Below are 14,735 nucleotides of genomic sequence, written 5' to 3'. Positions count from 1 at the left end.
GGGTGTTAGTTTGAGAAAGAGATTTATGGTGACTATGACGGTAATGTACCAATGAGTGTTACAAGTGGTTGTAACGGTGGCTAAAATGATATAACATTAAATTTTACAAGTTGCGGGGTCGACCATGATGGTATAACAATGAATGTTCCAAGTGATGGTGACAACGCGACAACAATGAAAATATGCAGCAAAATATTTGTAACACACTACATTACAAGTGATGAAGGTAGTAGAAATAGGATAGTGAAATGTGTATAATATAATTCTATAAAGTGTAACACACTGTGTAACATAATTTTACGAAGTGTAACAGATTGTATTACAAAATTTAATGTAAAATAATTAAAATAAATTGAAAATAAAAATGATCAAAAGTAAATGTGATATTAGATATATTTTTAAGGTTACTTACGAATTTTTCCCTCAAAACTATTGTTTATTTGGTATACCTTGAGGTCTAATACCGTAACGTATTCTTTGCCTTTTATTTTATTGTTCGTTTATTTTTGGCATCAACTATGGCTTCTCAATTTCATCAATTATATCTGATGCTCGAAGGAAACAGGTATGTTCATTAAATATTTCTATGTTTTAATCAGTATTTCCATATTCATGGGTACATTTAGCACAGAGTAATCTTGATTCAGGTGGAAGAGTAAAAAGAAATCGTCTTTAGAAAGAGTGATCTTGAGAGGTTTGAACTCCCCAAAAAAAAAAAAAAAATGTTATTTACTGTTTCGTATGCAAGAATTGCTACTAATGGGAAAGATATTTCAATTTGGATCGTTGATTATGTTGACGGATGAGTCGTTCATAATTTTGATATAAATATCTTTTGGTTAAGCAAAAATTTAAAACTTGGCCGAATTAAATTTGTTATCAGTCACTTTGTATGAAATGTAATACAAACACTGATTATATTTTTAGTGAAAAATTATATATTCCCTTTTTGCCTTTCTATTGTACTATTGGGGAAGTCAAATAAACAATACAAAACAAAGGAAATATCAAGTTAAGGGGGAAAAAATGGTAAATTAAGTCTTGCTTTTATCCAAATTTTGATACTCTACTTTTAATCTATTACGCAACATTTCAACACTGATTGCTAATGCGAAAATGGTTATCCGAGTTGTTTCCTCATTGGATACAGTCTTATTCTCTTCAACTCACTCATCAACCGAGTACTTTTTTGGAAGAGAGTTAAATTTTGAGACGTATAACTTTTTCCATCTCTCTTTCTATTGATTGGAGGTTTGCAAATTATAATACAAAAAGATATTCATACACGATTGCAAAATCATGAGCAATGGACATGTTACGTGTTGGATTAAAAGCAAGATTGGGAATTTGAATAAAGCAAGAAGTTGATAATCCTAAACAAAGTTCTTGAATTATAATTCAACAATATTTGGCAACACTTTTGACATTCTTGCACGTAAAATTTGTAACCACCCCGGGAAAAAAAATGTATCACATAGTCAAGGAATCTTTAATACAATGGTCCAACGGACATATTTTCAACCTTATAAAGCTGGAAACCCATAAAAAATAAAAATATTGGGATGTTTGAATTGTCGAGTAGAATAGTCAATGTGATCCAGTTAATGAACTTGCTTCCACTAGCAAAACAGCTCATGTTCTTTGAACCAACCTGGTTTCAATCTCAAATCCAAAATCTGTATTCACATCCGGGTCCAATTTTGATACGTCCATTATCAATACATTATACTACTAAAGAGAAATCATCAATATCGACAAAGTTTAGTTGAATCATTCATCTCGCTCGACCAGTTCTACTGCCTTTCTAGCAGAGAGATTTGGCTCGCGATCTAGCGACGTCCTGAGTTTTTGTTGAAATCATTATTGACGCTGACATTACTAGGACAAAGGAAAAAATATAGCCCCGTTTAATAAAAATTATAATCTAGAATTTTGTTAAAGTCAATAAATTAATTTAACTACATACTTCATTGGTTCCACAACTTTTCAACCATACATTCATCAACTTTTATTAAGATCTTCCAAAAATCTTATTTTAATCTTCACCAAACAGAGGCTAATATATCAAGTAAACATACTTATCAGTCACCTTCATGTTACAGACAAACAAAAACGAGAATCACATTTTGGGTTTCTAAAAAACCTGATAACATCAATTTTGTAGTAAAATCGTATTACATTAAAAGAAACCATTTTGAACGCACAGAGAGGTTAAGATTTTACATCAGCGTTTACCACTTCAGAAATCTTTCCCACTACCAACCCAATTATCAAAATCTTGCCACTCTGGACCAAACATTAAGGTAAAATCAATCAGCTAAAGCTAATTTACAAGAGAATCAGTGCAACCTAATCTGAAAATTGTATTAGTAAACTAAGCTAGGTGGTGGTTTTACACAGTACATGATGTAGGTAATTTTAAGTTGCAGTAGGCATGAAGGTGTCATCCTCTAATAAAGCTTCAAGGTCGAGTAGATCATCGTCAAAATCAACATCAGGATTGTTCAAGACCCTATCATACTTGGCCTGCAGAGAATCAAGAAGATCAAATCAAATTTCAGACGTAGCTCCATCATTGAGAAGAAAAAAAAATTATTTTAGCAAAATAGTTGGTCTTTAAGCTAGAAGTACAAATTGTCGTGACGTAATTTTGGTCAAATGATGTGTATTCTCAAAATATGACCATAAATATCACAATTATTCCGAGATCAGAAGATGACTGTTGCTGACAAGAATGCACGTTCATGGGTAGTACTTACGACTGCAAGGCCCTCAGTTTCCCAGCATTGAGGTCAAGAGGTTCACCTGATACCCTCCAGGATAGTCTTGGGCCACGGATGGTGACTTCACAGCCTTGATGAGGGGTAATTTAAATATTTAAAATAGCATACAGGGGGTGTTGGGGGGGGGGGAGAGAGTTTCTCACTAGTTGTGGGGATTTGGAGGTGCCAACTTACTAGTAGTAGTTTGCTTAAGGTATAATTTGGGATTGTCAGTTTACTACAGCAAGAAAAATATATCCGTGGAGTTAGTAGCAGCTTCTTAAACCAACAAGAGCATCAATTTTAAATGAGCAAGGGCCTGACGAATCAGAAGAAAGACGTCCAGTATGGGAAGTGTACAGTGGCCCTCAAGTGCACCATTTTATCAGCCAATGCCATATCCCAAGTGTCATCTGTTTTGTTGCATCAAGTAAACACCTATGTATAGTCCAATTATCACTTGCACATGACGTGCAGTCTTGATAGTGTCACAGAAGTAATGAAACAGCCCATTGTTTAAATTTTCATCACCATATGGATTCACAAAATTCCAGGACTAAACTTTCCAAACAACGATGCAAGAGTTATTATTGCTTTCAGAAAAATAAGATGCTAGTTATTAGTTAAGAACTAAATATGCCTACCTTCGTTTCCTGCATTTCCGAGACAACATTGAGCAATCTATGGTATTGATCTCGAGCATCTGGATACTGAACCATGGATTTCACCCTAGCAAGGGCCTTCTGCAATCTTTCCTCTGTTTGCTTTCTACCTTCTTTTAAGAAATCATACTCATCCTCCTTTGGTTCTGTTACTTGCAAGCTAGTACCTGCAGTAAGTGCCTCGGGTTTAAATGAACTCAACCCTTTTCCTTTCCTTCGCCAGCGCAAAATGACCTTATCCAGTATTCCTACCGACCAGATTATCTTTTTGTAGTTCTTCCTCACCTGGTGTCCTCTCACATGGGCCTTTTACCAGGGAAGCCAAAATTCAGAATTTGGGAATTGAAAACATTATGGAGAATAAACAACTTAAATATAAAAGATATATAAACACATTCTTCTTGGAAACATATGAGACAGGGAATTTACCTGAATTTTAATAATTTGCTGTCGAATTAACAAATACTTCTTTCTGCCTTTCCAACCGCGGAATTTATTTTGTATCGATATTGCAGCAGCATGCAATGGTTCATCATGCTGCCTGGTTTTTTTGCCCTTTACAGCTAGTAGTGAAAGCACACGCTCATCTGACATTCCAAATTCACCACCCCCATACTCTTTTATCTGCTTTCTTTGAAATGATTGTACTCTGAAGACTTGATGAATGCGTGCTGCAGCTTGAGATGCATTACGAACGGCAGCCAATGAATCCTTTAATGACAGGCCATGGGGCAAGTCACCATAACCAACTAAAGTTGCAGTGCGCTCAGAAACTGTTTCTACAGCTTTTTCTTCATTATCACCCTCCTTTGAATCCTTCAACGTAAGTGAGTGAAGGAGGTCACTCAAGGCAGACTCTGCAAGATAACCAGCAATTCCTTTGTGTCCATTGCTTGATGCCAAGTCTGCAGGAGTTCTTCCCGTAGGATATTTTGGGGTGGGATCCGTTAATGCTCCTGGAGCTGTACCTATAGAGACGAGGAAAGCCACCATGCGCTCTCTAATATTGAAATTGTTGGAGCAAAAAGACCCCAGCGCAGAAGACAGAGATAAGATTTGTCAACAGATATAGGTGGAATTAAAATATCAAGGATTAAAATTAACAGACAGAAAACCTCAGAACTGTTAGCTGGAACATTATGGCTTTTTAAACATTTAAATGAGAACAATCAATTTTCTACACGCACACTCAATAAATGAACACAACATAATTTATATAAAATAAGCACAAATATTGAAAGAGAAGAAATTAGTTATGAAGCAAGGAACCCCATGTAAAACACTAATCAAAGTGAAATACCATACTCCTACCTGCCATAATATGCTGCCCAGTGAAGTGCAGTCCATCCATTTGCATCCCGAAAATTGACACTAACACCTGCAGCTATTGTGGGTTGTATGGCCCAGTCGTAACCTAGAGCTGCTGCAAAATGCAGCACACCTTGACCACCCTCATCTAATATATTAGGGCCTTTCCCACCTTCAGCAACCTTCTGGAGAAGCCAGTGATACAGCTTCTCCTTTAAAAGCTTTTGCAATAGCCAGTCTTGTAACCTATCTGCCGAAAATTCATCCTGGGCAGTGAGATCTAACATTTGTTCCCACTCGGTGGCATCGTTCAGCAATGAACTGATTTTACTGCACAAATCATTTTCTGCTGCCCCCTTCTGGACAGAAGTTTGGACAGATCCAAGAGACAATAATTTCCCAAATCTCATATGAAGAACAGTTTCACCAGATATGATGCTTCCTGCATCTGCAATATCTACGTCTTGAACATCAGTAGTTCGGAATTCAAATTCCCGTACCTCGCTGCATGCTAGCCTATTAGAACATGTCACATAAAACGGAACCCTTCCAGTCCTTTTTGAGAGTATGCGGCAGCAAAGAACACCATCTGCTATAATCTCTGCTGGAACTTCCAGTTCACCAAACATGCAGGCCCATTTATATTTCTCCACCTCTTTATGACTCCTTAAGAATTTTCCCATAATAACCACCTGATAATGAAACGCACGAAAGAATATAACACCATATATTGTGAAGTAAAACTGCAGGAAGAGCTGATACATATGAGCAACTGAATCAGTCTTAGACTAGAGGATATGATCAAATTTACCTTAATTTCTGACCCAGCATATGCCCAGTTTGGTGAGAATTCATCTATGCTAAAGAGCTGGTCTTGGGAGAGAGAGGGGCCAAGAATATAGTTGTCCAATGGCACTCGAGCGGAAATGCCAGAATCATCACCTCCATCTTCAATTCCAACTGTCTCCCAGTAGGCCCCAGAACCAGGTTGAGTATCTAATTCAGTAACATCTCCAAGTTCTTTGCTCATCCAACGGTCAAAGCTGTCAAGCTTTTTCAGGCCTTCCTTTAAAAGACCGTCTAAGTAAGGTTGTCTCAAGGCTGGGTAATTGGCATTGTCCTTCACATTCAGGTGGCCATTAGACTCTGATTTCAGGGAACTTCCTAGTTCAGCATACACATCCTGCTTTAGATAATCAGTATGCGTAGGGTGTTTATTTTGATTGGTTGGATGTGTATTGCAAGGCCCCATGGTGTCATGCAGCTCCTCAATATTAACAGTATGTATCTCCCTGTATGGGTCGTATATAGAATTCTCAGGAAACTTCTGATCCATGGAACACTTCTGTACAAAATAACATTCAAAAGTCTGATTAATTTGAAAGTTAAGGAAACAAGAAGAGAAGAAACTGTTTTGAACTTTGTGTATTAGATGTATAGAAACGAGACATCACAACATGATTTATCACTTCATTAATGATTGACATGGAAAACTACAAGTCTTTCCGGCTGCAATTAATCATACAACTAAAAAATACCGGATTATATGATTAAAGAAATGTGTGAACTATATTGAAAAACTTTGACTAGATAGTGAGAGTATTACTGAGACAGCTTCACAAAACAAGAATGCCATAGGGGGAAAAAATCCTTCTGATCTAGTGCTTCAGCTATTTCTTCAGGCAAGTAGGTATTTAAGCATGACTTTTTAACTTCTAAGGACCACATAAAATATACCATATTTTGGAACCATCTTCAGCAAGATAATCCTATTAAAACCTATCCTACCCATGAACCTATAAAACTCCAAGATCATTCTCAAGTTCCAACATTAAACACCCCATGTCAAATAGGATCAAAGCCAGTGGATAGAGCAATCTAGTCTCCTGAAGCTATAATATTTTCATCTGCTGGCTATGCTATCAGTTATGGTGTATAGAAAATGTAACAGTAATGTCAATCTGTACCTGCCACTCTTCCAAGCCATTGGGATCGCTTCCAAACTGCCTGTTACCAATGGCACCAGAAACAACTTGCCCAAGCAATTCATTTTCTTGTCCAAGCATCATGCCCGTCGAACTTTGGGCCGAAGAAAGTAGTGGCTGAAAATTGATAGTTTGAAAACCATCACTACTGCTTTCCACAACATTTTCCCAAACTTGGAAATCAAGGTCGCAGTGGAGTTCATACGTCAAACCATTATCCATGGAGTTTTTATTATTTTTCATGGGAGTAATTGAATCAAAACTTGCGCCGTTACTAGCTGAGAATTGTCCTAGATAATTATCTGCAGAAATGCTGAATCGTTACCAATACAAAATCATTTCGATAATGTAAAAGTACAAACATAATAGTCCGCCATCCGTAATTGGATGAATGTCTTACTTTAGCTATCACGGCCAAATAGATGCCTTATAGAGAATACTGCATTAATTTTTGACCTTTTAATCTGCAAACTCACACAGTAATAAAATTTAAATACTCCTTTTTTGTCTTTTTTTCAACTAAGTCGCAATCCTAATAAAGTTGGAGTCGGCTATATGAATGAATTTTTGGTACTAAGTTTGTTATACACCACATCGTTCACTATGTAAAATTTTTTTAACTAAAGCTTTAAAAATGATATGGCTACAGAAATGGCCCAATTAACCGTGAAAGTGAAATAACGTAAAGATTAATTACGATGGAAGGAATAGACGATAAGAAGGAAAAAAGGATGAAGATGCAATACCTGATATAGGGACATCACAATAAGGAATTGAACTATCTCTCATTTTCTGTACCATGGGTTGCTGTACCTTGTCAAAAGACTGGAATCCAGGACTCTGTTGGTGACAATACACTGCAGATACAATTTTTTTAGTGATGACTATGAAAGGATGTTATTTCTGATAGTAACACATTACAGAAAAGGAAAAGGAAAAGTGAAATCTTCAATGCAGCTTCATGGGTTGTAGCACTGGACAGTTTAAAAGTGATAAATGCACAGCAAGAAAACCTGATTCAGCATCTTCAAACTCTGAAGTCTGAGCGCTGTTAAGGCTAGCTGAATCTGTAACTTGCGAGGTTCTTTCATGGCTATATGGTCGGTATTCTGAAGATACAGAACTGTCCACCTCAGAGTTATGTTTATCTTCTCTTGCTTTTTGCAAATTACCAATAACTTCAGAATCCCTAATGTGACTGAAATTTGATCTGTTTCCCTGCAGCAAGGAAACAAATATTAATATGATGTTTATAAAAATTGCAGCTGCCCAAAAAATACCAAGGACACCATATACTAATATTCTGAGAAATATGTGTACATGACGACCTAGATTCAAGTCAAGGACATGAATACCTTCGCAAACCAAATTAGAGTTCACCGTAAGTATGGTTTAAATAACAGGATTTTTAGATTATAAAAATTACATAAATTAGTTCAAAGTAGAGATTTTGAGGATATATTGGCTTTCTTGCACTTTAAGCAAAAGGTGATTGCAAAAAGATCAACTTTTTTATAAGATGTGCTAAAAAGGCACTTTAAGATAACAGGCTGTTCTGATGAGGCAGAAAGGATCATTACCTTTACCTCCCGATAGTGAACAAGAACTATGTGAGACAGCTCCCTGAAGCACAAATCAGCATTTAAAAGATATCAGACTCCTCCAAATAGGAAGAAAAATAAGTATAAGCGGTGAAAATTTGAACCCAAGTATTATGATCCTATAAGACCACTTTCTACATTGTCCTAATTTAGTAGACAGGGCAATTATAGTACTTCACTACATCCAGTTGCTAGACAAAATTAACGTATGTGTAGGTAAGCAAACGGACATACGTGATCAACAATCCCTAACTAGCTTGTTTAGGAGAAATTATTAGGGTTGTAAGAAAAAACTGTCAATCATGCAAACCAAACCGTCAATTTGGTGCCACGTGGAACCATTAGCGTTGGTTTTGGTTTAGATTTCAAAATTTTCACAGCAGATTGAAACCTAACTGGATCTTAAAAAAAAAAAAAAAATTACTTTTTGCCAATAACTACACTCTAACCTCGAAAATAAAATAAAATATAAATATTATAAATTTCAATTCAAAAATAGGTAATTTGATAAATTGTTCATTACCAAATACGAACAATTAGTTAATTATCCTAATTTCATAATCTCATTGCTGAAACTTTTCTTTGATTTTTTTAATATTCAAATTTACAAATTGATATGTATACTTTTTTTTCTTTTTTATCACCAAAAAAGTATGAAAATATTTTTATAATCATTGAACTAGGGATAACAAAGTGAACAGAGAGAAAAAATATACAGTCAAATTGTGAGTTAAAATTGGACCAAAACATTAAGTTTAGGTTTCTCTAAACCGTTTTAAATTATTTGATTTTGGATTTTTCTCACAGCGTTTAAAATGGTTTGGTTTGAAATTCTACAAGAAACTAGCCAAACCGAACCGCTTACACCCCTAAAAATTATAATGAGATTACAAATGAAAAGAAATAGTTGCCCCATCAAATATGGAAATAATAAGTGGATGATAGTTGTAAATGTATGGTTGAAATTAATTTTAATATCGGACTGCAAACTATAGAGAGATTATATTCTATTACAAACACGAACTTAGAACAAGAGCTAACTAAAATAAAATATTCCTAAAGTTAATGTAGTTAAAGAAATAAATATCAATTAGATTATAAGCTCATTAAAACAAATAAAAACCTCAATGCAATTGTGTTTATATAGGCCTTACAAAGAGTCCTCAAAGAAATGACTAACCTGATTTACAAGGAGTCCTAAATTTGGAATAAGTAAATTGGACAAGGATTCCTAAACTCAGGAACTACTTTGCATGAAATTCTAATATCTAATGGACTATAATTAGTAAAACCAATATTTAATAGTCTTCTGTCTAAATCATTATTTTCTTCATAGTTTACTTCCATTCATTAAAATTCTCCTCCAGCGAGTTAAAAGATTATGGTATTGCAACCTCCCAGAAAATAACACGAAGATGTAAAGTCATCCGACAGCCTGATCTCATAGGGACAAAGTGGCATAAGGAATACCAAGTATGAACTAATTCCAGATGGGTAAATTAGGCCAAGTATGGTCCTCATGCTATAAAGTTGATTAATACACTTAGCCTGTTAATTTTCACATCAAGACGTACTTAATACTGTATTACTAATATTCATTTGAGGAGAACCTTAATAGCATTTTGAACTTGGTGGAATTCGTAAGCGACGCATAAGGACTGAAAACTAAGAAAGTGGAGAATTATTTCCTCCACTATGTAGTATATATTAAGCCCATATGAAACCAAATTAGATTCATCCTCAATCACACTCTAATCTACTCGACGCTACCATATTGCCATTCCAGCATGCGCCACCTCCAATCTTATTGGACTCCGGAGGTTTACCAAATATACTTCGTTGCATTATTTTCTAGAACTCTCTTTTTTTTGCGCAAAACCTTGTGATATTTGGGCTATAGTTATATGCATAATTTATGAAAATTCATCATCCATGTAAAGTGTTTTTTATCCAACAATACAGGGAAAGAAGCTGAGAATAAGGATGTTAATTTCATTGACTGTGTTTAGATACACTGCGTTTTTTCTTGTTTCGTATTTTTCCATTAAGCATAAATTGAATGATTTATTGAGGTCTTCTCTTTATTTAATTAATTGTTTTTGTTGTTTCGTATTTTGGGCAAATAGAAAAACAGAATAAATATTTTATGGATGCAAAAAGCAACAGAATTCATAAAAATGGTGCTAATGTTTTTTCATGTTGAAGTCAATCTCATGTTTCTTTATTGTTTCAATTTAGATGGTGGTTTGTGGTTGATTTCAGATGCAGCATTATGAACAATAAATTGATGAAGAAAGATGACAAAGTATGTCTGACTTATTTCTATAAAATATGTTTGGCTATGATTTTTAAATGTAAGCTACTTCATTTTGTGTCGTTTTGCTATTTGTTATGCATTCGGAAGAAAAATAACTATTGAATTGATGTAAACTAATTATTGTTCTACATGTTTCGGGTTTTTACGTGTGTGAAATACAGATTTTGTCACTTTTTTCGAATTTCTGCCATTTTTAACGTGTAGGTTGTTGTGTTTCTAAAATGAAGTTATGTTCTATATTTAATTAATGTAAGTAGCAAATTACAAAGACAACATGAAGAAAATTAACCATCCCCTAGATCTATTCTAAGGTTTTTATTGTGTTTGTCACATTTTTTAATTTCTATCATTTCCAACTTATACAGTATTTTTTACGTACAAAAAACTTTTACTATGATTAATGGGTTGGCTGAGTTCGTAGATGATGATGGTGGGTGAATTGACTTGAAGATGCTTGACATTTTGATTAGTGTTTTGTCATTGAACTAACTTAAAGATATTTCGCGGTGAGCGGAGAAAAAGAAGGGACGATGGTTTTGTAACTTTTTTTCGTCACTTTATTGAATTGATTCCAATGTTTTAATTGGTGTTTTGTCACTTTTTCGAATGTTTGTCACTTTTTTAGAATATTTGTCATTTTTGTCACTTTTTTGAGTGACAAACATCACTTTTTAATAAAAATGACATTGTATGTAGTTTTTTAATTAAAAAAAGTGACAATTAAACTTTATAAAGTGACATTGTGTCACTATAAAAAAGTGACATTGATGTTTTTCATATGATTTTTCAAGAGACCCCTCATTTTAGCAGTACTCCTTCCAAAAATTTACACCTATGTTTTTTTACTGGATTTATGGAAGCCAAAACACGAGAGTTTTTCTGTATCAGAGGTCCAAGAGCCCTTCAACAGAGTCCCTCTGCAATTTATACAGTATGGAATTGTTCAACCATCTTAATGATTCATCCTACTGCGAGAATGTTGTTAGATTTAGTTTTGGCCGTGAAGTCAATTGATTTAGAATAAGAGCAAATCCAAATCAAACTCCTACTACAATCAATCTGAAGAGAATAATATATCAATTCAATTGACAGTACATCAAAGTGACAGACATCCTACTTACGAGTGCATTTATATAGGCCATAGAGTACAAGGAACAAAAGAAGTAAACTAATCAACCATGGATCATTAACTTGGAAAACAACTAAAACAAAGAGAATTTTCAAAATAAGGAAAATAAAGTAAAATAAAGATTCCAATATCAATAAACTACAATGGTTGGTAGATCAGCTGTTAATTTTAGTCCATCCACAAGATAAAGAAAAGATGGCCTGTACTTGTGGACATATTTAGAGCCTGTTTGGGAGTGATTTTTCCCCCCAAAAAAATTGGTTTTTTGATCGTTGTTTCACTATTCTAACCGTCATATTTGACTTCTTCTCTCACAGGTAGACTCCATTTTTCTCCTAACGGTCAAAAAATCATTTCTCAAAATCACTCCCAAACATACTCTTATTTGAAGAAATTTAACCATAGAGGATTAAACAATTTTCCCAGTCAACACAAATTGTTTTGACGTATCAATGATTTAGTAAATGCCAGAAAATTGCCAAACTAATTGAACCAAACAACTTTAGAAAGCTGGACGAGTAAACTTTCTTATCAGTTCAGCAGTCCTCTGGACTGAAATATTGAGATCAGAAAAGGTGAGATTGAGATCAGAAGAGCGTGAGGATGAGAAGTAGAAGAACTACTTGATTAGTTGATTTTGTTATGTGTTTCTCTTCGGAACAAAAATTATCAACTCTGATCATCACAAATTGATAGTTGTGATTTTTTCACATTTAAGATCTTAATATAACCAGACTTACTCTTCAAGCATCCAATAGCTACGCCTTTGAAAATTTTGATCATCTTCTCCATGGGCATAGTAGCAATGTAATACATCAACACTTCCCGCCTGAAAATATATATGCCCCTAGATATATCATTTTGGAAGCACCAACATAATTTAAAAGAAGAACGACCTCTTATATCTGATTTAGCTTCTACCTTTGAAAACAGTTTTATCCGTATAATTAGAAAAGTCATCACTTCTAAAGAAAGTTTTTAGGTTCTTACCAGTAAAATGAAAGATCATAAACAAGGGAACATCAGTTGATACCTACCTTGAGCCTTTCATGAGCCTCCTTAACTGTTTTTCCATCTTTCTTCCTCCTCCAGTTATGGCCATCTTTTCGGAAGTACCTTAGCACCTTACGGTCAAAAAGAAAGAGAGAACCACCTGAACAGGACATGATATCAGAATAAAATGTATAAAATCAGAATCAACTAGAAAGATACAATACTGAAAAAGCTGTCATGAAGCTTTTTTCTCATTTGGAGAAAAACATTGATAGACCCCAATCCGGTTCACATATGCAAACATAGAGGCAGCCACATCAATTGTTATTCCAGAAGCTTTAACAGTTAGTTAGAGGGTGAAAAGTGTAATAAATCAAGTAGTTATGGTCAAGGGGTTGCTTATAAATGTGAAGGGGAGGGGATTAGAAGGGGATCAGATAAATAGTAGAGAATTGTGGGTAGAGTCAGGCCTCTTGAAGTGCCTGGGAGTATCTTGTATTTCATTCAGTATCATTTGTTCAATCCTAGTTTCTTTCTTTTCTAATCAATAAACCATTTATATTCCACTTCATTTAATCTCAGTTACTTTCTAGTTATCTCCAGTTGAAGTAATCTAAGCCAATACATATTGGCTAACAGCTCTGCAGGGTAGTCAGTCAAGTAATAACATCATTATTCATTCCTAGAAAATCTCTGCAATCTCAGAGTCCTACCAAACATATACAGGACTGGATAAAGACTGACATCTTTCAACAATGTTTTGCAAGTCATGTACAAACACAAACAGAAGACAGGGAGGTGCATCAGGCAGAGAAGTCGTCATATGTTATTGAGTCTAGTTACTAAAATATGACGACACTGTAAAGTAAACAAATAAGAAGAAAACCACCAGACATCCTATAATATGAGCAGATATTGAACAAAGCTGCTCAGAACGATGCGATATTGAATAAATGGTCTTTCAATTTTTTAACCATTAAATTTCATCACGTATGATAATTTTCATTACAAATCAAACCAACACCATATTTTCATGTCATGCAAAATAATCAGATAATGGATTCGTGAATAATCGTGAATAAAGGGCCAGAATGCCAATTAATTTGAATCCAATAAACCTTCAAAATTAAGTATCCTACACTTTATCATTAACTACTGGTATTAAAAAGAACCGGAACAAGTACATAGCATATGTGACAACTGAAAGTTACAGGTGCAAAAGGAAAAAGAGACGTGTCAATGCATGTATCTGTGTGCATGTAAACCATGACTGACGGCTGAGACTAGTCGTCTCAAATTGATCACTACAAAGTTAATAGGTTTATCAACAGGTTCATTAAAAGTCTTACTTGGGGGTCTATTAGGAGGCTCTGAAGACAGGCAAAATTTTTTGTAATTTCGAAGAATTTCACAAATCTCAGCAGGCCGCAGCCACCGATGCTGTGCTTCCAGAAGTATCTGATCAATATCTGCATTAAACTAGCAACTCAGCTAATTGAAAAAGATGTATGTTTTCTTGCAGAGAGAGAGAGAGAGAGAGCAAAGCCTGCAGAAGGCATCATTTTACAGCTTACACAGCTTATCCATTTTAAAGGCAAATCCTTACTCCCTTATGATACACGACAAAATCAATACTCAGAGAGTTCAGGTCTTTAGCACCACCTATTAACTGTTTCCATTTGTTATGAAATTCTTTATATCCCTTAAATTTTTCATCCCCCAATTTGATGACTGAACAAGATTCGCTCTTTTCTAGCTCTCCCTATGGCAGCAAGCAAATACTGAAGGCATTTTAAACAACGTTGTGCAATAGCAACATTTAAGGAGCAACATAAGAGTGGTCTCTCTAGCTATGTAGTGCTACAAAATACATAAAGTGAGGCTCAAGTTAGACCGGAAATTGACATCTAACATGAGGCCATTGAAAAATTGAGAACTCTATTTATCACAAATTAATGATTTAAAACAAGTGTAGCGA

General features: G+C 34.8%; 1 protein-coding gene across 1 annotated transcript; it reads right to left on the bottom strand.

Annotated features, from left to right (window-relative positions):
* Positions 1-2,174: 2,174 nt before the first annotated feature.
* On the bottom strand, positions 2,175-14,416 carry LOC111367533 (calmodulin-binding transcription activator 3-like). Its single transcript, XM_022988472.1, has 12 exons — positions 14,107-14,416; positions 12,802-12,917; positions 12,505-12,593; positions 8,298-8,340; positions 7,731-7,935; positions 7,464-7,574; positions 6,700-7,019; positions 5,544-6,077; positions 4,736-5,424; positions 3,854-4,424; positions 3,407-3,730; positions 2,175-2,526 (listed from the first exon to the last, which is right to left on the bottom strand). The coding sequence occupies exons 3-12, from the start codon at positions 12,513-12,515 to the stop codon at positions 2,419-2,421; spliced, it is 2,916 nt and encodes a 971-aa protein (XP_022844240.1). The 5' UTR covers positions 12,516-12,593; positions 12,802-12,917; positions 14,107-14,416; the 3' UTR covers positions 2,175-2,418.
* Between the last annotated feature and the right edge of the window lie 319 nt (positions 14,417-14,735).

The sequence above is a fragment of the Olea europaea genome, chromosome 18 (assembly GCF_002742605.1).
Source record: "Olea europaea var. sylvestris chromosome 18, O_europaea_v1, whole genome shotgun sequence".
NCBI lineage: Eukaryota > Viridiplantae > Streptophyta > Magnoliopsida > Lamiales > Oleaceae > Olea > Olea europaea.
The sequence above is the reverse complement of the archived record's forward strand: the minus strand, read 5'-3'. Positions and strand labels throughout refer to the sequence as shown.

What these genes read in the sequence shown, in the direction of transcription:
- LOC111367533 (XM_022988472.1), bottom strand. An exon ending in TTGTGATGTCCCTATATCAG is followed by an intron (nt 7,020 to 7,463) that starts GTATTGCATCTT and finishes GCATTTCTGCAG; the next exon opens with ATAATTATCTAGGACAATTC. An exon ending in ATGGCTTGGAAGAGTGGCAG is followed by an intron (nt 6,078 to 6,699) that starts GTACAGATTGAC and finishes TATTTTGTACAG; the next exon opens with AAGTGTTCCATGGATCAGAA.